This window comes from Anolis sagrei, chromosome 2 (genome assembly GCF_037176765.1).
Source record: "Anolis sagrei isolate rAnoSag1 chromosome 2, rAnoSag1.mat, whole genome shotgun sequence".
In the NCBI taxonomy this organism is placed as follows: Eukaryota; Metazoa; Chordata; class Lepidosauria; order Squamata; family Dactyloidae; genus Anolis; species Anolis sagrei.
Genome location: NC_090022.1, coordinates 202,126,031 through 202,147,123, shown reverse-complemented (window position 1 = coordinate 202,147,123; position 21,093 = coordinate 202,126,031). Strand labels below are relative to the sequence as shown.

General features: G+C 39.9%; 1 protein-coding gene across 1 annotated transcript in view; it reads right to left on the bottom strand.

The window, feature by feature from the left end:
• Positions 1-21,093, bottom strand: part of GRIN3A (glutamate ionotropic receptor NMDA type subunit 3A) — a 205,555-nt gene that overhangs the window by 41,500 nt on the left and 142,962 nt on the right. The window contains exon 4 of the mRNA XM_060762543.2: positions 276-421. Within this exon, the coding sequence (XP_060618526.2) occupies positions 276-421 (146 nt within the window). The remainder of the gene's footprint in view (positions 1-275; positions 422-21,093) is intronic.

Genomic DNA, 21,093 nt, shown 5'->3' with positions numbered 1-21,093 from the left:
GTTGAAGAAAGGATATATTAGGGCAGAAGACTGTCTTTTGAAAGCCCTTCAAACAGAGATAAAGAAGGACAGGTGGCTGCCTTGTCCTTTCAGTTCATTGTAATGCTCAACTTTTCAATAATATAAACTGGCAGGAGTCAGCTCTGTTACCTTCTGAAAGCTATTGGTGTGGACTGTGTGACTCCAAAGCACGGACCCCACTGGTTTTATGATCACCCACCGAAACGTTATAGTCATATCTGAGTTGAATCATGTATCCCAGAGTGCACACTTACTTCAGGTAGTCTATTCCATCAGGAGTTGCAGGCACATTGAACCTTTTCATGTACTCATGCATATCAGGGAAGCTTTGCTTGAAATAATCCTCAGCGCTGCTTTCTCGCACCGTTCCAAAGCGAAACCCCTGTGAAGGGTGGTTCAGCTGAGGAAAAATGCCAAAACATTTTTAATGACACAAGAATCTCTATCACTTCTACAAATTTCTTAGACCATAACGTCTTTCAGCCACAATACACTGATGAGAACTACCTTTTCTTCACTTAGGGGATGTCGTGATTACAGCCTTTGTATGAATGATACTTCCTGAGATGGTATGGATCACATCCAAGGGGAAGCAATCCCCCTGGTAGCATTAATAACAGAGGAAGCCTACAGGTTATAAAGCCTTTCCAGCAGTTCTGAGTTGACAGATATATGACTGCTGAGATAGAGCTCCTTGCCTATTAATAACACTATTTGTTGCTGCTCTGTGCTTTCACTTCCAGCAACCCTATTTTAGGGTTTTCTTGGCAAGATTTATTTAGAGGAAGTTTGCTCTTGCCATCCCCTGAGGCTGAGAGATTGTGACTTGCCCGAGTCAGCCAGAATCCATTACACTGTACTGGCTCTCTGTAGTAATTATTATAACAGTAATCATAATAATTAAAAGTGCCCTTTAAATAATATTTTTTGTGGCCAAACCCAATTGCAGATGCCAACAAGAACAGACCCACTGAATCAATGAGGTATACCTAGATTGTGACTTACCATTTATTGATTGACTCTGAGTGTCATTAATAATGGGAATTGATTTTATCTGTATCTTTGTTCCTATTTAGTTACCTGCTTACTTGCACCTTGTTAAAGCACTGATGAAACAGCTTCACGGGCTCCCAATCCATTTCCAGGCAGAATTCAAAGAGCCCCCCATGGTTTGAGTCCAGAATAAATCAATGCCCATATCTTCTCATACAAGCCATCCCCAATTTTAAGATTTTCAGAGAAGGATTTTGCCATCTTTTCCATCATGGCTGGTAAGATCATGTGAGAACCTTTCAGTGGCTGATAAGTATCTGAGGTTGAGTTAATGTTTCCATGTTCTCTTTCCTCTCTTCATATAGAAGTTCAGTAAGTTTTTTCCTGCTTTGTTTTTATTATTATTTAGATAGGCCTTTTATTAATTTTTGGGCCTCCTGGTTGTGCAGTGGATTAAACCGCTGAACTACTGAATTTGTTGACAGAAGCGTTGGCGGTTTGAATCCAGGGAGCAGGGTGAACTCCCACTGTTAGGCCCAGCTTCTGCCAACCTAGCAGTTCGAAAACATGCAAATGTGAATAGATCAATAAGTACTGCTCCAGCAGGGAGGTAACGGTGCTCCATGCAATCATGCTGACCACGTGACCTTGGACAACACCGACTCTTTAGCTTAGAAATGGAGATGAGCATCATCTCCGAGAGTTGGACATGACTAGATTTCATGTCAGGGGAAACCTTTACCTTTACTAATCTTAATCATTTTGCAGAATATCATTTAAAATTATATGCTCGTTTTGGTGTGTTTTTAACTATGCTGCATATGTGCTTGCTTTCACATCACATATCAGCTTGTGGTGGTCCCATGAATTGCATTGGGTTATCTTAGGTAAGGGATGGCTTTACCAGTTCCTTCCTCTGAAATATAGCCTAAAGCATCGTCATTCATTGCCAGACTCCAATCCAAATACAGGAATTTTAAAATTGTTTTAAACTATTTTTAAGCAGAACTAAAGTTGAATTATTATATAACTTTTGTAACAGTACTTTTAAAAGCTAAACATTTATTTGGATTTTGTACCTTGGGTTCCATGGTATGGAAAAGGTAAGATATAAAATGTTGGGTTTTTTTTGGTCGTGTCAGGAGCGACTTGAGAAACTGCAAGTTGCTTCTGGTGTGAGAGAATTGGCCGTTTGCAAGGACGTTGCCCAGGGGACGCCCGGATGAATTGATATTTTTATCATCCTTGTGGGAGGCTTTTCTCATGTCCCCGCATGAGGAGCTGGAGCTGATAGAGGGAGCTCATCCGCCTCTCCCCGGATTCGAACCTGCGACCTGTCGGTCTTCAGTCCGGCCAGCACAGGGGTTTAACCCAATGCATCATCGAGGGCTCCAGATATAAAATGAATGAATCTTTGAGTTATTTCTGGGCTATGGTTCCCCAAAGCTTTAAAGATAAGGAGCAACAGGAGTTGTAGTCCATCTGGACAAAAATCTATCCACATGCTCTGGGAAAATGCAAGGATATGACCATATCATTGGTATGAAAGTAGCACAAACCTGTCATATAGGTGTAAGAGATGTGGAGTCAGTTGGAAAAAATAATTTGCTGTCATAAGTCCTCACTACAAACATAGCTGAATAGATAAGGAATCAATTTTTTTAAAAAAAGCTAAACCCCAGAGAAATGTGTAACTTTCACACACTTTTTAAAATATATGATCAATTCTGGAGAGGAACTATAACCTCAGTATCTTCCAGTACAACTAGAGATTCACAAATGTGCCAGCCCAGGGAAAAGTTAGTTAACAATTTTCTCTGCTGTGTCTCCACTGAGCACTTGCAAGGCATCCAGCCCTCCCACCTATTTCTCCTGAGCATTCAGGGAAGTAAACATGACAGAAGGATGATTTTTGGAGTCTTATTAAATAGCTACATGCAGTCTGTACTTTCTGATGGAAGTGATGAAGCTTGGGTGTTCCTGAGGGAAGGCAAGCTGGATGCCTTCAAATAGTGCTGTCCCATCCCATGCTGCTCATGTGAAAACACTGGGTAGGGAGTGTGGCTGATTGGATACAGCTCCTTGAAAAAGGAGGCATCTAATAGCCCAGGCTGACACTGTCATTGTGCAGGAATTTTATGTGAGAGAAGAAAGGAGTGGGAAGCTGCAGAAATGGCTCGGCTGTTTCCTCTCACCGATTTCCTCCTCTGAAGAACAGAACACCATGTATCTTGACCTTATTTTGATACCTTATACTAATCTGCCAATTTCAGGTGTGGTGGAGGATTTTCCCCACTGCCAGTACTGTGGGAGCTATGTGGAACAGGGTGCCAGATTTTCCGGCTGCTCCACGGATTTGCTGCAATGCCCAGTGAATCCTCCCGCTGTTAGGTGACTTAATGTGATGAGGTCCTAAATGACAGTCTTGTAACCAGAAACAGTACAAATACCATATTCTTGCATGCAAAAGTTTGGATATTTGCTCTATGAGCATTTTCATACATTGTAACATAGTTTTTCAAATTTTGCATCTCTTTGGTGAAAATTTCATTTGCTAAAAGAGAGGGATGTGTGAGAGATTGAAACCAATTTGCCATTCACCATGACTTCCACAATATTTTTGCATGTGTGAGGGAATTCTTGTCAGAAATACGGAAAATCAACAGTGTATTTTTAATGTATTGTCGAAGGCTTTCATGGCCGGAATCACTGGGTTGTTGTAGGTTTTTGTATGGCCATGTTCTAGAACCATTCTCTCCTGATGCAGGTGAAACGTCAGGAGAGAATGCCTCTAGAACATCGCCTTATAGCCCAAAAAATCCTACAACAACCCAGTGTATTTTTAATTACAAAAAGTTATATACAGGCACTGAAAGCATCAAAATGATGCAATGACTAACCAAAACCAGTAGGGTAATATGAGCAGGTGTGCCTGTGAGTTACTTGCGCCTCCTGTGTGAAAACTTCCTTCTGTGTAAAGAGTGCTGTGTTTGACTACTCCAAGGAGAGAGCTGTTTCAGTTTGAAGACTGTATGTTCTTTATCACCGATCTGGCTACGGTGGTCCCTGCTCTTGTTACATCCCGAATAGATTACTGCAACAAGCTGTACGTGAGGCTGCCTTTGAAGACTGTTTGGAAATTACAACTAGTCCGATGGGCGGCAGCCATCTTGCTAACTGAAGCGACATACAGGGAGCACACCACCCCCTTGTTGTGTCAGCTCCATTGGCTGCCGGTCCACTTCTGACCTGAATTCAAAATGCTGGTTTTTACCTATAAAACTCTATATGCTTCTGGCCCAGCTTTCTTGTCTGAGCACATCTCCCTCTAAGTCCCGCTTCATAGTTTAAGATCATCCGGGGAGGCCCTGCTATCACTCCCACCAGCGTCACAAATATGTCTGGTGGGGACGAGAGACAGGGCCTTCCCGGCTGTGGCCCCCCACCTGTGGAACTCACTTCCCACTGAGGTAAGATCGGTTCCACCCCTCCTGTCATTTAGAAATTGAAGTCGTGGTTCTGGGACCAGGCTTTTGGACAACAGACATAGAAAGCACTTTGGGCATGGAATTGGATATGGAATTGACTGTAATAACAATAAGGCTATTAATACTGTTTTTTTTTACTATTTTGATGATTGTTCTACTTATTGTTTTAATTGTTATTATATTGTGCTGTTATATGTAGTGGCATCAAATTGCTGCCAAACGTAAGCCGTCCTGAGTCCTCCTTTGGGGGTTGAGAAGGAACGGAATAGAAATACCAGAAATAATAAATAAATAAATAAATAAATAAATAAATAAATAAAATCTACATGAGAGAGAAACCCAGCGTGAAGGCAAGAAGCGGAAGTAAAGATATTACAAGGAAGCATAAAGAATTTTGTTTATGTTATGGAAACCTTGTTTTTGTAACCATATTATTTTTCTATAAGAAAGGACATCAAAGGAAGATAACAATAAGTAAAGGTTTTCCCCTGACATTAAGTCCAGTCGTGTCTGACTCTGGGGTGTGGTGCTCATCTCCATTTCTAAGCCGAAGAGCCGGCGTTGACCATAGACATCTCCAAGGTCATGTGGCTGGCATGACTGCATGGAGTGCCATTACCTTCCCACTGGAGCAGTACCTATTGATCTACTCACATTTGCATGTTTTCAAACTGCTAGGCTGGCAGAAGCTGGGCTGGCAGCAGAAGCTCACCCGGCTCCCCAGATTCGAACCTGCGACCTTTGGGTCAACAAGCTTAGTAGCTCAGTGGTTTAACCCACTGCACCATCGGGGGCTGCAAGATAAACAATAGTCTCTGTGTTTTTATTTCGTCTTATACTGGCTACTGGTTATGGGTTACACTGCTGTTCCTAAATAAGCTACTCTACCATATACTTTTAAGGCGAGGGTCTTTTGTTATTAAGACCATTCGCCAAACAATTCTCACAAGAAGTACTGAAATGGGGAAAATGGTATGCCAACTGTTACTCTTTCTGATGGGTGCACTAAGGTGTGAGTTTTCTTTATACAGTATTTTGGCTCACCACAAAGTGGTGCTCCAGCCATAACAGCAAACATGGTGAGTGAAGCCTGAACATCTGCTAGTCTTTTCCCAGCATCCCAGAGCCAGAGGGTAGCTTTTACTTTGAAAACCAGGGCTCTTATCCGCTTCTCTTTAATGCTCAATGTCATTTATTCACTTTAGTGCCATTTGGAAGATGGACCATTATCAGGCTAGTCATGGGCCTACTTCAACCTCCTCATTATGGCTGCTGTCATTATGACATTAGAATACCCTTGTTATTCCTTAACTTAGTGAGATCACCTTCGTGAATCAGATACTTAAAACATCTTTGAAGGACAGTTCAGAATTTTCCAAATTACCATTCACCGCTCAATGAATATAAGTTTTAGCTTGGGATTGTCTTGAGAATTATAATAATAGTTGAGAATGAGCACGGCCTTGACACGGCTCATTTACCTTTTTATCAGGTTTGTCAATGCAAGGGAACAGAATTGCTCAGCAAGCCCAAAGAAACTGGTGTCACATTTCCAACTCACAATCATTATTTCCCTTACAATTCATTAAGTATTTCATACACTTTATAATTTTTATATGACCCACATAACAGTTCTGTAAAGGAGGTTGTGCTGATAGATGAGTAACTAGCTTCACTCACAGGATGAACTGGATGAGATGAAGTTCTACGACCGATGATGTCAGGATTAATTTAATAATATTAACTTTTTTTTGTGGTCGTGTCAGGAGCGACTTGAGAAACTGCAAGTCACTTCTGGTGTGAGAGAATTGGCCATCTGCAAGGATGTTACCCAGGGGATGCCTGGATGTTCTTGATGTTTTTACCATCCTTGTGGGATGCTTCTCTCATGTCCCCGCATGAGGACCTGGAGCTGGTAGAGGGGGCTCATCCGCGCTCTCCCCACATTTGAACCTGCAACCTGTCGGTCTTCAGTCCTGCTGGCACAGGGGTTTAACTCACTGCACCACCAGGGGCTCCATAATATTAACTACAAACTGGTGATGAGTTAAAATGTCTCAACCAAAATTATTGCTAGGGAGTTATTATTATTTTTTTTTGTGATGATGGTGTAAGAAAGTTACTAACTAGTGCCACAGTGTAATTGCACTGGTTCTCAGATATCATTTTGTAAGGATAGCTTTCTGCACCTGGTACTATCAGATGTGATGCATTAGTTTAATGGAACATATTCCTCCCTATACTTTTTAAGGTCAGTTATCAGATGGCAGCTCCTATTAGCCCAGTGGTTCCCAACCTGTGGTCCATGGACCACCAGTGGTCTACAAGAACAAAATATGGTCCGTGGCCTCACCATTACTACATTGTTGCCTTGAAACCATATGACAACGAGAGCGACTGGTCTTGTGAAACCTTCATATAGTGCCAAGGCAACAGGGAGTTGGGAGAGGAGAGACTGACTATCTATGAAAGATTACTACTAGCACATCAGCTCTAGATTATTAAATATGGTTTTCTGTAAGAGAGCAGTTGGCGACTACTGGATAGCATATGATCTGTATCAGAAACTAGAGCTGTTGTGGTCTATCCAATGCAATTTTTTAAATCAGTACTCCAAATAGCCAAACCAATCTAAAGTTGACCAAAAATGTCAGGAGATATTGCTTCTAGAACATGGCCATACAGTTCGAAAAACCTGTAACAACCCAGTAACCAAAAACTGTTTCATAATTCTTTTGGTACTAACGTTGGAGAGTTTCAGACTGGTCAAAGTGGTCCCAGTTCTATTGGTCCCGGTTCAAGTGGCCCATGGTCAAGTGGTCTGTTGTCAAAGTGATCCATGGTCAGTGGTCCCTGATCAAAAAAAAGTTGAGAACCACTGCTTTAAAGGCATCTTTTCTGGTGGACCTGGGAGAGTGAGGGCTCATCTGCACTTACCTACCTAAAATATGGGGCCAGTCTGGAGCTGAAATGCTCTGAACTAGCCCCGGAGACCCCAGAGTTGTTCAGATGCTTTACCCCATGGCAGAATAAGGTGGTCTATTCAGGGTGAAACTGATTTGGTCTGGCTAGCCTGTTAGTCTTACCTCTCCTATCATCCTAGGGAATTCCTGGTTGCCAGCAGGCATCTTTGTTGACATCTACAAAGGTGTATATGGGAACAGACAGAAAAAAGGCAAATGTGCCTGGTGATGGCATCAAGGACAATGTGGCTTCAATCTATCCCCCTTTTCCTATTCTGCTGGGAATGGGGAGAATGAATGATGGCACTGTTCTCTGTGGACAGCAGACTGGTTTTCTTTGGAGCTGGTCTGCACTCCAAAGTTTTGGCAAAGCTCCAGAGCATTATTCAGTTTTGCTTAACACAGAGTTAAACTGGTTCAACCTAATTCACACATATTAAGGAAAAGTCTTGAGTGAGAGAGGGATCTGTTGATTCTCCATTGCTCTCATGGAATGGAAGGCTGTGCATGCAAACATGCTGGTCAAAAATGTGTCCTTTTTAAAGCCCACACTGAGCTAATGGGAATGGTAGGGAGGCTGGAATTTGATAGTAAGCCAGGATGTTGCCAATTCAGGAAGAGAACAGAAGAAGTCAGATGCTGAAACACATATCCCAAAAGAAGAGCTTGTAGTTGGACAAAAAAAAAACAATTACTTGATGTTCAAAGCACTAATTAAAAGTGCTGCTAATGATGGTAGGCCAAAAGAATAGTACCTAATGGTGGCCAGAGGTGACTCCATACTAGGATTGCAAAATTAAGAGCAGGAACAATAGGAACAGATATGGTAAATTTAGCTCTGTTTGGATAGTCCCAGTGTGGGAAAACATTAGGTAATTCAATGAGTTTCTCTGCTGCAAGTAATGCACTGTGGTGGAGTCATGTACAGACATCTCCATGGCTTTAGATAACTGAAATACATCCCTGGAATTAGCTATTTCCTATTTAATTTGACACTGAGCCAAACAGAGAAGTGAATAATCACCCCATAACACAGTAGGGCGCTGGGTGCTCTCAATGCTTTATTGGCGATGTAGACCATACTATCTCAAAAGATGCAGTCATTGGCATTGTGCATTCCCTGATTCACTCTGATTAAATCTAAATGAACCAAAATGCTGCAGATTCATCTCTGGCTCTGTGACACAGCCAGTCCTGCAAAAATGTAGATAGGCTGCCCAAGGCACCTATAAAACCAAGAGATATTGCATATGCTCTTGTAAGAAATCAGATGGAAAACAGGTTTGTGCTAATCTGAAAGCAACCTTTTATTGTATCCCTGGCAAAGAGCACCAGTTTTTTTCCAAATATTACAATTAACCCACTCTGTCCTTTCCTTAGAATTTGAATTGCTTTTACTCAGGGACATCTCTGATTTTCATAGCTGTATTGGGACTATGTTGGGAATAGAGAACTGTTTAGCAGACCTCAACTCAGTATTGTTAAATTATCACTTGTCCCTTTTCAGGATGACACCAAATGCTGGTCAGTGCCAGACCTACCATTCGACAGAGTGAGGCAGCTGTGGATACTCACAGGAGGGATAGAGAGGCAAAATATTAGAGGAAAGAGTTATGTGTACCATGGAATTTCCCCTCCAAATCTTAGATCAACCTGTTGCTCTCAAGTGTTGTAGAATACATTTTGGGGATGTCTACATTGTAGATTTATTGCAGTTTGACATCACCTTGACAGCCATTGCTCAATGCTATGGAAAAACGACAGCCATAAATTTACTACATCCATGTTTTGTCCTTATGAGAGAAGATAATAGTTATATGGAATTCTGAAAAACCCCATTTGAAAGTCACCCAAGCCATAAAAAGCAAGTAGCAATTTTTCAAAAGATACCAAAGCACAAGGTTGGAGATATATATATATATATATATATATATATATAAAAGTTGTGGCTTTTTAACAGTATAGATAATTTAATAAATAGCTTAACTAATAACTTGATTCAAGAGGAAAATTAAGCTGATGTTCAAATGGATTTCAGCCAATTAATTCAAAATGAATCTAATTTGAGTTGTCTCTTTTTGTTAGTAAATTTCCAATTTAATTAAAAACTTAATGAATTTGACTACTTACTTCCTCTGCTCCCTGTTACTAGTTTACTAATTATGTTCTTCCATGACTTCTCTGCTCTTACTAGAACTCAGGTGGAATCCAGGGAGAGGGAAGGTAGTTCAATGGGAAGGCGAGCAGACTAAAAATAAAGCGATGACACCAGAGATATTACCAGGGAAAAGGAGGAGACGAAGAACGAAATGAAATAAAAGAAAAAAGGGACACCCAAGAATTTTAAGCTTACTCAAGGCTGCCCAAATAGCTAACATAGGAAAATGCAAACTCTGTGTCAAAATCACAAGGGGAAGTTCTGACTGGGAGAAGTTGTTGAAGAATTGGCATTGGAAAACCTAATACTTTGTAAAATGATTGCATGTTAAAGAAATGACACACATCCAGAACAGAGTCCCCATCTTCAGCATATCAGAAAAGAGAGAAAACGGTTAGAATGGACAATGTGTCAGGTAAACAAACTACTTGCATGGGAAAAATGAGACAGCTGAATCTCAGAGGAAATCAAGAACTGGACTATACCAGTGGTTCCCAACCTTTTTGGACCAGGGACCACTCTCCAACATTAGTAACAAAAGGGTTATGAATCAGTTTGTGGTCAATCATAGATTCAGTTTGATTATTTGGGGGTGCTGATTCAGAAAACTATATTTGATAGACCACATCAGCTCTAGTGTCTGATATAGAAATATGCCATCTAGTAGTTGCCATCTGCTCACCCACAGAAAACCATATTTAATAAGCATTGGCACTATAAGTGGTTTCGCAAGACCAGTTGTTCCCATTACAATGGTGTAGTGACGGTGAGGCCACAGACCATATTTTAGCTCTTGAGGACAAACTGGTGGTCCACGGACCATAGGTTAGGAGCCACTGGACTATACCTTCTTTTCCCCAACATCCTCTCCAACCAATATCTGTTATCTGACTAGTTCTCTTTTCTGATGACAAAAATGAGTCTATATTAATAGATGGAGAATCCAAAGGAAAAGTTATGCCCCCCTTTTTACTCCATAGGAAAAAAGAAAAGAAGAAATGAATGTAATATAGATCATTCTCAGAGTACACTGTTTTATTTATTCATTCTATATCATGCCTTTCTCTCAGTACAGGACCCAAATTGGTTTACAGCAGAAGACTGCAACAAAATAGTTTTTAAAAAATCACAGGCATAAAGCCGTCAGGGGAAAAATGTCATCTTGTAGCTTTTTCATAATGGTCCATTGCTTCATAACATGGGCCAAGCTAAGCCACTGAGCAGCAACCATCTATGTGTATTTTTTTTCATTCCAGAATCCAGAGCTCCAGGCTGAGAAATAATCATGTACTCTTTCTTTCAGTAGGCAACCTACAGTCATGCTGTTTATAAAATGAACCAGAATTTTTCCCATTCTGTTCTATAACTCTCTGTGTGTAGACCTTATTCCTAAGAATACCCCAAGAGCACACCCTTCAAATCTGGCACCACAGCCAAGAAATTCATATGCTTTCCAGCATGTTATATAACGTATATACTTGTGTGTAAAAACTGACAACATATTTGTATAAGTCAAGGGCAACTATAATGGATTTTGATATGATCCATGAATAACTCAAGATCATTCTGTGGAAAGGGGAAAGCACCAACATTGCTTCAGAGGGCCGGCAAAGCTTGGTCTCCACCACCACTATTTTCCTACCCCAAAAGACAGTTCACCAACCTACTCATAAAATGGAATAGTTTCTGCTTTGATAAAAGCTGAGGTATAGTATTAACTCTTTTTTTTAAAGGAACCATTCTAAGTGGTGAAAGGGAAGAGCTTAGTCCATCCCAGGGCGCTTCCAGACAACACTAAATCATAGGTTTTAAACAGAGACAAAAAATCCGGGACTTCAGAAGAGGTCCCCATACAGACCTGTTGGTCCCAGGATTTCTGCCTCCGTTGTCCAGACTTTATGCTTTGTTGTGAGATTTAGATATTTAGAGGCTCCTAAGATGGCTGCCACTGGACCACCACTGGAAGCTTTGGCAGTTTTAAAAAAAACTTTACAATGTGGATATTCAGATATGTGGAGAATCACTGCATCAAATCACTGCAAAAGTTCTGTTTTTCCAGCCTCAGAAACTATGCCCTCCGCATTTTTCATGAAGTTTCTGGCACACAAAATCTGGCACAGTTTTTTACCTTCTACTCAAGTGTCACTTTCTCTTTAGGAACTGACCAATCAGGAATAAACATCTAAAAACTGAGAACAAATCCAGATAAAAGTATTTGGTGCAAAACTGCGATATTCCTGCATCTGGAAATCTTGTGGTTTTTGCCTTTTGTAGTGATTGCTTCTGCATTTACAGGGAACGGCATCTGGCCACCCTCCTTTTTGCTGCAGAAGCTCCTGGGATAAAGGCACTGTCTGGACGGACCAACAAGAGGTCCTAAAAAAGGACTAGTTCATTCTGCTCTTCCAGTGCTTCTTTAAAAAGAAGCACAAAAGAATCACTGTCACTTTCCTATTTCAGTAGTCAAAAAGGCCAGAATCAACCACAGTAGAAAGAATAATAGGGCAGTGCTTCTTTTAGATTCTCCAAGGATGGACTAAGCTGTCAACTTTTGCCACTATATTCAGAGAAGGGGGCGGTTTTTCAAAGATAAGAGTTAAGGTAACATGTAGCACTTACACTGAGCTGTGGATAATGTGACCCCATTTTTGGATTGATTTTTTCACTAGAATGTCTAGACTTGTATGTGGGTACATACAGTAAATGAAAGCTGCCACCATCACAATGAAACATGAATTGTGTAATCCAAGGCCTGTTAAAATATTGGTTTCTAGTTGTCTTCCAGGAAATCTGGACTTTCATTGGAAGCCTTTATTGTAGTTTGTTGTGTGTGAAGTTTCCTCAATAAGAAGATCAGCAAAAACAGGGAGCTTTCCCCCCCAAAAGCTTGTCCACCATAATGCATCTTCCACTCCAAAGTACAAAGGTGGGTCAGAGGATTGGGCACCCAGCCTCTGAACCTTTAATAGCATCTGTATCTGCAAATTATAACACTGAGTCGCCATACTAGAAATAAATGTGCCTGCTGGTTATAGCAGATTGTTCCAAGTGGCACTGCGTCTGCATGCAAAGAGTGGATCCTGAATCATGAACATGATAATTACAAAATGCATTTACTCACATTTACTCCAATTTGCCTTGACACTGTCCAAAAGTGTACCATCAGCAGCCATCAGATTACACTTTAAATGGAAATTGATGTAAGAAACCTACGCAGAGCCTGGTTGGATCCGACCAAAGGCTGACCTAGTGTAGCATTCTGTTCCCACAGGGACCAGCGGGATGCCTTTGGGAAACTTATTGATGCTTTGCCCTCTACCACTGACATTTTAGGACTAAATTGAAAGTGACATTAAATGTGTTTCTGCATTTAGCATGCACTTTTAAAAAAGCAAAAATATGCACTGACTCTGGGGAATAGGGCAAGTATCATAACTATTAAGACTGCAAAAAGGGGATGTTCTGGAATCTGCTATTTCTAACAGGGAGAGATGTCAAGTAGGCTGTGGAATGTGTTTATTCTATAGGGAAAACCCCCAAATCCAACCCTGACTCTCTGGCAGAGAAGGAGGAGGGAGAGAGGGAGGAACTGTCACAGGAAAGGCTGGTTATTGCGATGTTACTGAAGCAGTGAATCTGCTCTTGGTCTCACTCTGAAATTTGAAGAAGCTATCCAAGATGTTGCATCCTTTTTGAAGGAGAGGTAGAGCAACATTTTAGAAGGCTTCTGGTAAATTTCAGACAAAACCCCAAAGCAGTCTGAATCCTGTCCCATTGACATCAGAGCCACCAGCCTGCACTGGTGAGTCAACCTTACAGAGACTTAAGAAGCCCAACTCATCACCAGGACCTTTCTGCAGAAATCGCAGTACTTAGGTCTCATCCTTCTTTCTTTGCTTGCTCCTACTATTATGCTTTCCCCATATCCTCCAAAAACCACCTTGCTTTGTTCTGTATTTTCCCCTTTACAAACTCAGGTGAACATTGTAACCAGAATCTCTCCTGTTCCGTCTCTTGCAAACCCATAGATGGCAAAAGTTTTCTCATCTTCTGCAACCTCTCCTCTAGAGCAACAGAGTTTAATTTCCGACTGGCATACCCAACAGAGCTTCCATTGGTCCTAAGCTGTTCTACAAAGGGTCTGAGTGGCACTGCTCCTCAAGGACTCTCTCAGTGGGAGAAAGAGAACCCCCTATAATCTCAGAGCACTGATTTCCCTAATGGGGATGCCACTCAAGAGTTGAAACTATCTCAAACCAAATATTGATGGTAGGATTCTCCTGAGGTCAGAGATGACTGGATTCTACTTCTTGATGTCTTCCACCCCTTGGAAAGCCTAGGGAAGTGATTGTGTTGACTCCACACCAGATCAATATTCCTTTTTTAAAGTGTCCTCTCCCTCCCACTGCTCACTTTCCCTCTGAAAAAGTTCCAAGTCAAAAAGGTATTTAATGCCATCTTCATTTAATCTTTAGGGAAAAAGTTCAATGGACCATGTTGTGTGCTAACAGGTTACTGAATCAGAGCAAGAAAAGAGGAAGACCAAGTTAGAGACAGAACAATTTAATCAAGGAAGCCACAATTCTTTTATGATTTTTTGAGCAATGAGAATTTTAACAATGTGATAATTAGTAGGTATGGTTTTTAGTAAAGTTAGCAAGTGGAATTCAGTTAAATCTCTAATGGTCGAATAATAAGTTTTTTTTTTTAAAAAACTAATTGGTTCTTTTTTCATCTTCATTATAATTAGTGGAGGCAGTTTTTTTGTGTAGCTTTGTTATGTAGTGTTTAGTGGGTTGGATACATTGTAATAGATCAGTAGTTTAACAATGTGTTACTTTTAGTTTAGTTCAGTTTTAGCTGTCCAATCCATGTATATTATGTATGAATAGTCTGTTTTCTCTTGTTTTCATTGAACCCTGTTTCCTTTGGTGTGAAATAATTTGCATGTGCTAAAAAATATTGCATTTCTTCAATAGTAAGATGCCAACGATTGTATGATGCACCCTAATTTCAGTACCAACACCACCAAAACAAAAAATACGTGAGATATATCTCTGATTTTAAGATTCACTCCATTTTTAGTGATGTTTATATAGGAAAAAGGTGCATCTTAGAATAGAATGAATACAGTATTACTTTTTTTTTTAAAATAAAGAGTCCTGAGTTTACAAGAACTGAAGAGGGCTGTTGTAGAAAAGGGTCACGGCAGCCTCTCAGTCATAGGCCCGTCCACACTGACCATTTAATGCAGTTCGAAGCTACCTTCAACCTGTAGTGGCCAGACAACAAACTTTGACAAAAGTTCAAGAAAGAAAGCCTTTAATGTGTATCAGTGCTCTGTAGTTGTATAGTCACCATCAGAGCCTCCAACTGGTTCCAGGATTTCCTATGTAATCATCTACATGGCGAAACTGCATTAAATGGTCAGTGCAGATGCGGCTATAGTGTCTCCTTAAGCTGAAGTTGACTTAATGGCAAACAACAACAGAAGATCAGAGTATTTTTTTAACTAAAAAGAGAGTCTTCTGTGTCTCTCCAGGACAGTGGAAGCTGTTGTTCCTGACTTCTTGCTGTTGTCGTTGTTTGTCTTCAAGTCATTTCTAACTTATGGTATCCCAAAGGCAAACTTTCTATGGGATTATCTTGGCAAGATTTATTTGCAGGTGGCTTGCCTTTGCATTCCTTTGAAGCTCAAAGAGTGTGACTTGCCCAAGGCCACCAGTGGGTTTTACAGCTGAGTGGAGATTTGAACCCTCATCTCCAGAGTCATAGCCCAACACTCTAACTACTACACCATTGTGGCTACTAGTGTTGTAACTTTCAAATGTGCAAATGGCTTCCGCTGCTAACATTTTAACTTGATTAAATTTTCTATTATTGCAGTTTCCCAATGCTGTTGAATTGCTAATGTAACAACCTTTCTGATTCTAGAAATTCAGCCACTTCTCCTTCAAAACAATAGTAGTGGGTAATGGTTCTTACTGGGTGTTCTTTTCTATTTTTAATTCTTGAAATGGTAATGTTTAGTCCATTTGCCTTGCTTCAGTGCTTTAGATCTTTATTTGAATTTAGATTGCTTTTTGCTGTTGCTCTTCTAGTTCACTTACAGTTTAATTACCAAGAAGAGACAATGGGAGGAGGACACCCATTACTTTCAAGGGTCAGGATGGTGGCATTCTCATTTTATTGATGGTCTTCTTCGACTATGTAAAAGACTATATCTCCCTATAGGAACCTGTCAGAATTTTAAGATTTACAGGACTTTCTTTTGATCTCCTCACCATCACAGGCTCATTTGGTGAAGACACAAGGGAGAGTCTTTTCAGTGGACATTCCTACCATTTTCACAAGAGGCCATCCTGGTACCCTCCCTGATCTTCTTTTGCCAGAAGACAAAGACTTTTTTAACCAAGCAGGCTTTAATGAGTAGCTGCTCACAATGAGACTTGTGTGTGTGCACTTTCTTTGTGTGTACTTTATCAAAAAAAGCTTTTATATACCTTTTAATGATTTTATAATTAGTAATCTAATGTACATGATTTTAAATGGATTGTAAGCCTGAAGATAATATTATATCAATAGACAATGATAATTTATTTATTTTTATTTATTTTAACTTGTATACTGCTACTCCCAATTTGGCTCGGAGCAGTTTACAGCAGTAGATTAAAACAATACAATTAACTTTAAAATACAATAAAAACAAGAACAGACATAGTCCCGAGTTATTCACCCATCAAAAGCTTGTCGGAAGAGAAAGGTTTTACAGGCTGCTGCTGATGATAATATGATAATTTTTAATTGTGTTGCTTTTTTATTGTTCGGTTGTAAAGGAATCACTAAGCTTCCTTTCCCCCACCCTGGACATTCCACAGATATTATAAACCCAATTTTTCTAGTTTCCAACAAACTTGACAACTCTGAGGATGCCTGCCATAGATACAGGTGAAATGTCAGAAGACAATGCATCTGGAACATGGCCATACAGCCCACAAAACTCACAACCCAGTGATTTCAGCCATGAAAGTTTTCGACAATACATTGATCACTAAGCTGTCGAGCTGCTGGAGGCTAAAATCACCATGTTTATATCTGACCCAGTTAATGAAGGCATTTCATTGTGGCTTGAATCCTGTTGATGACATATGCTGCCAAAGGGCTGGTATCCTGTCAGTGATACTTAGGATTGCCCCTGTTTTCACTTATGCTTGCATAGTAAACTCTTTTGATTGTTCAGAACAAAGGAATTTTCTTTCTCATCCAGTGATCAAAACCTTTGCAGGACGTGTTCATTGAATATATCAGTGGAGAGAAGGGTGTGCTAGAGAAGCCTCCTGATCCTCCTCCAGAGATACTACAGGATGACATTATGCATCTGGTTATAGGTATATAGCCTGCCACTTCTCCTATGCCCATGTTTTCCTCAAAATAACCATGTAAGGAAACACAGGATGGTGGTGAGTACTTTAGGATGGCAGAGAGGTGTTCCACCTCAACTTTATTATATATTTCATAAGTCAGGATTTAGTACTTTCTTCATTCTGGCACAGAGAGGTACCTACTGTCTCTATACAAATACTCTCTGAGACACTCAACCATGGGTAATCAGTGGTGGAAATGGTTGGGAGGCTCCTACTGTGATAACAGTGGAGGCCTGTGGGTGTCCCAAAGATACCCGAATTGGGTCCTATGGCATAAACCCACTGAAATGCAGCCAAATTCAGACTGGTTCAATATTGCTGATTTTCAGTTCCAATTTTGCAAACCTGGTGAAGTCACCATGACTAAATGCTAGCAATAAACTACCAAGGCTCAGCCTATTTGCAGATCATTAGTGATCATCCAGGGAGTCCCCTCTCTGGCTCCCTTTTCTTGGGGAAGGGCTCAGGAGGCACAGTGCATGTGGTTCATTGTATTAAAAGTTCACGGTAAAGTACTTCTGATTCCAGGGGTGCCAGGACAAGTTCCTCCTGGGAGAGTTCTTTCCAGTTAGACCTGGTAATACTGTCTAGGTGGAGTTTATACGAGGCAATCTAACAACAAAGATCAAATCTATTGAAGCACAAGAAAGTCCTTTTACTAATTGGAGCGGGTATGAAGGAATAGATGCCTGAAGGAATTCTATCAAATGAACTCAGCAAACTTTAGATATAAAATTTACAAAAGTATTATAATTTAGAGTCTTCCCCCCACTTTGATGTTGGAAGGTTGTTTCATTTTATTCTGAAGTTGTTGCTGTTTGTACTCATGTTTTTATTTTTGGATTGTTGGTGGTTGCCTCTCACTTTGAGATTTGGATGAAAGAACATCCATATTTTGATTGGCAGGAATTGGAGATTTCCTCAGAAGTGGAAACATCCCAGGTGTCCAAGATGAAAGCGAAGCTTCAGAACTTAACAGTGCCCTTTTCATAACAATTCAGAGACACCTATTGCAACGTTTTCTGCAGAGATATGAATTCTTTAAAGACTAGTTTTACTTCTATTCTAAATTCTTAAGCCCAGTTTCTTCTAAACCACAAACATTCAGATAGGAATTTGCGCTAATTCAACAAATATGCCATGATTTGTTACCTTGCTACTTCTGAGGCAGCACAGCAGAGTCATCACAAATAGTATAAAGTTGGCCCAAGGCATTTTGAAGTGCGGCAGCAAATGGAATATCCTGTCCACCCAATCAAAACTTGGAAAATTAATCTGAAGAAGAATGAATATGATGACATACTGAAGTCTTCCTGAGAAATATTGGAATGATCTTGGAAAACTGCTGCATCATCTTACCACTACTCAATTATAAACAGCTCCACTAAGCTATTACCTTAATTGTTTTTCACAGTCATTTTCCAAGCTCTGCACCCAAGTTGAGATGTACAGCATCCAAAGCAAAAGAGATTATTTTGGCAAACCACAGAGAACATTCCACAAACCTCTCTCCCCATCCTTATCCATGAAAAAATACAATGATAACAAAACGCAGAAATAACAATAACTACCATTTCATGATGCCACAAATTTGCTTCTTGAGGCAGCATCTTCACTCTGCCTTCTGGAAGGACTAGCTCTTGTAGAGGAAGAGGAAGCCTATTATATTAGTAAAAATGGAGAGTATCTTTAAAAGCAAGGGTTCATATGTCCCCAGGGCATTGCTTAAGCCTTTAGAAATAAAATGTCTTCCAATAATCATCCCCATCTTATGGTGACCCTAAGGTGAACTTATTAAGGGGTTTTCTTAGCAAGATCTATTCAAGAAAGGTTTTGCCTTTGTCTTCCTTGGAAGCTGAGAGAGTGCAAATTTTCCAAGGTCAAGCAAGATTTGTACCCTGGTATCCAGAATTATAGTCCAGTGCTTAAACTATTATACCATGCTAGCTTCTAGACTTCCCCAAACTGGCACAATTCTCTACAACATGATATGCACTCACTCTGCTTTCCAACACCAAAGCCTGATAATATTTTAGGTAAAAAATGTTCCCAAATGGATGAAAATTGAAACTAGGTGTTGCATAAGTTGTGGGTTTATGTGGAGTTGTGGCTCAATGAGGAGTAGGAACATGGATCCATTCCCCTTGTGCAATGTCTCATCTGCAGTATAAATATGACTTCAGAGCTCACATTGCCTGGAACAAAAAGTCTTTCAGTTGACATACTGGTTTACACTCCTATTTCATAGCAACCCACACTGCCTTATACAACAGTTGCTATGCAAACAGTATAAGCAGGTGCTTTACATAACATGTATAATGCAATTTGTTTAGTTTTGAAACTTTTAAATTAAAAAAAATCATTCCTGTATGATGAAAATTAGTAATAAGATCCAACTCTGCTTTTGGTACACTCCAAAGCTCTAATTTATGGAAACGTTATTCTTCTGCTATGAGCAGTAGGAGATTTTCACAAGAGTTTCCCAATCTTCTATCTTTTTAGATTTTGAAGCTTCTTCCTAGAACTACTGTAAAGCAACCATTTTTCCATGTGCCAAAATGAAACAATCGCAGTATTCCAGGTAGAAGATGTTATTTTGGAATAGTTGTGGGTAGAACATGATGTGAATGGACAAACAAAATGACATTACAAATAGATGGAAGGTCTACTTCAATTGCATGAAAAATGGAGGAGCCAATGATCATATCAAAGAAAAAAAATACAAAGACTTTACCAGTGGCTGGATATGTAAGATTAGTAGAAATATACTGTGGTTGAGAAGGAAGGGAGGGAAGGGGAGAGAGGGAGAGGGAGGGAAAATATAATTTACATCAGTGCCATTAATATTTGGAAAAAAAAGAAAAGTTGTGGGTAGATGCTTAACATTTTTTAGCACCCTCCAAAGCTGAAATACTTTTGCAGGGCTCCAAAATGCACAGGCCTCTTCCCTGGGGCTCTCTTAGTGGTTTGGAGATACCATTTTAGATTTTCCAGAATATCCTGTGGTAAATTAATGGGTATTATGGGAAAACTAAAATGGCAGTGCCATCTGAGAATTAGGTGAATCACAACTATTTATGTTGAAGTAGATATTGAAATAAAATTTAAAAAAATCAAATGGTTATGATAAGCCCATATCACGAATGCTATTAAGCATTCTTAAATTTCCCCATTTGCAATTATTTCCCCTACAAATTGCTTCTGCAGTTGGGAGCAGCCATTATCCTGCGTTGAAGCATCATCACCAACCACCACTACTTAGTCCTCTTACTTTTCCCAAAAGGTTGATGTGTTGTGTGTGTAAGCATAAAAATTGTTTATGTATGCTTCCTGATGACAGTGTTTTTATACCATCTACTCTTCTGGGTGTTTTTACAGCCAAATTTACCATTAGGTAGGAGGTGGCTGCAAGAAGTAGAGGATGCTGAGCTGAGTAGGGGTGAAAAGGAGATGAGAGAACACAAGAACTTTTTTTGGATTACAACTCTGTGTAAGATTCACATTTTTATGCAAGATGATATTTTGTGAACAGGAAAGTCAATTTTCTTTGCATATAATAATAATTCTGCACAGAATTTTTTTTTCTGGCAAGAAAATGTTGTTTCTCGCACAGGAAATGCTGTAATTAAACTTTATGCACAAAATTTATATATGTGGCTTAATTGCACAGAAGTCAGACATTTTTGGAAATAAAACATTTTTCTGTGCAGAAAATAGCACATCTTCTGCCAGAAAAGGGCCTGTTTTATATCAAATCGCCACATGTAAATAGCAAATAGCCTTCCAAAACAGCATTGTTTTTACAGACTTTATTTCAGTGGGCAGAAAATGGCTAGAATGACTAATTGTTTTCTTGAAGAAGAAAATTGGTGAAGAATGACATGAAGGCCAGCTCAGTGTTCAATCCCATCTACAAGTGGACTGGACAGGTAACTTGCTTTTATTTTAGCACTGGATTTTTTCCTCCACAAAGACAGCCAGCATGGCCTTTGGAAGCCAATGACTGTGATATCAGTGAGGAGCCAAAGCCATTCTGGGGTTTAAGA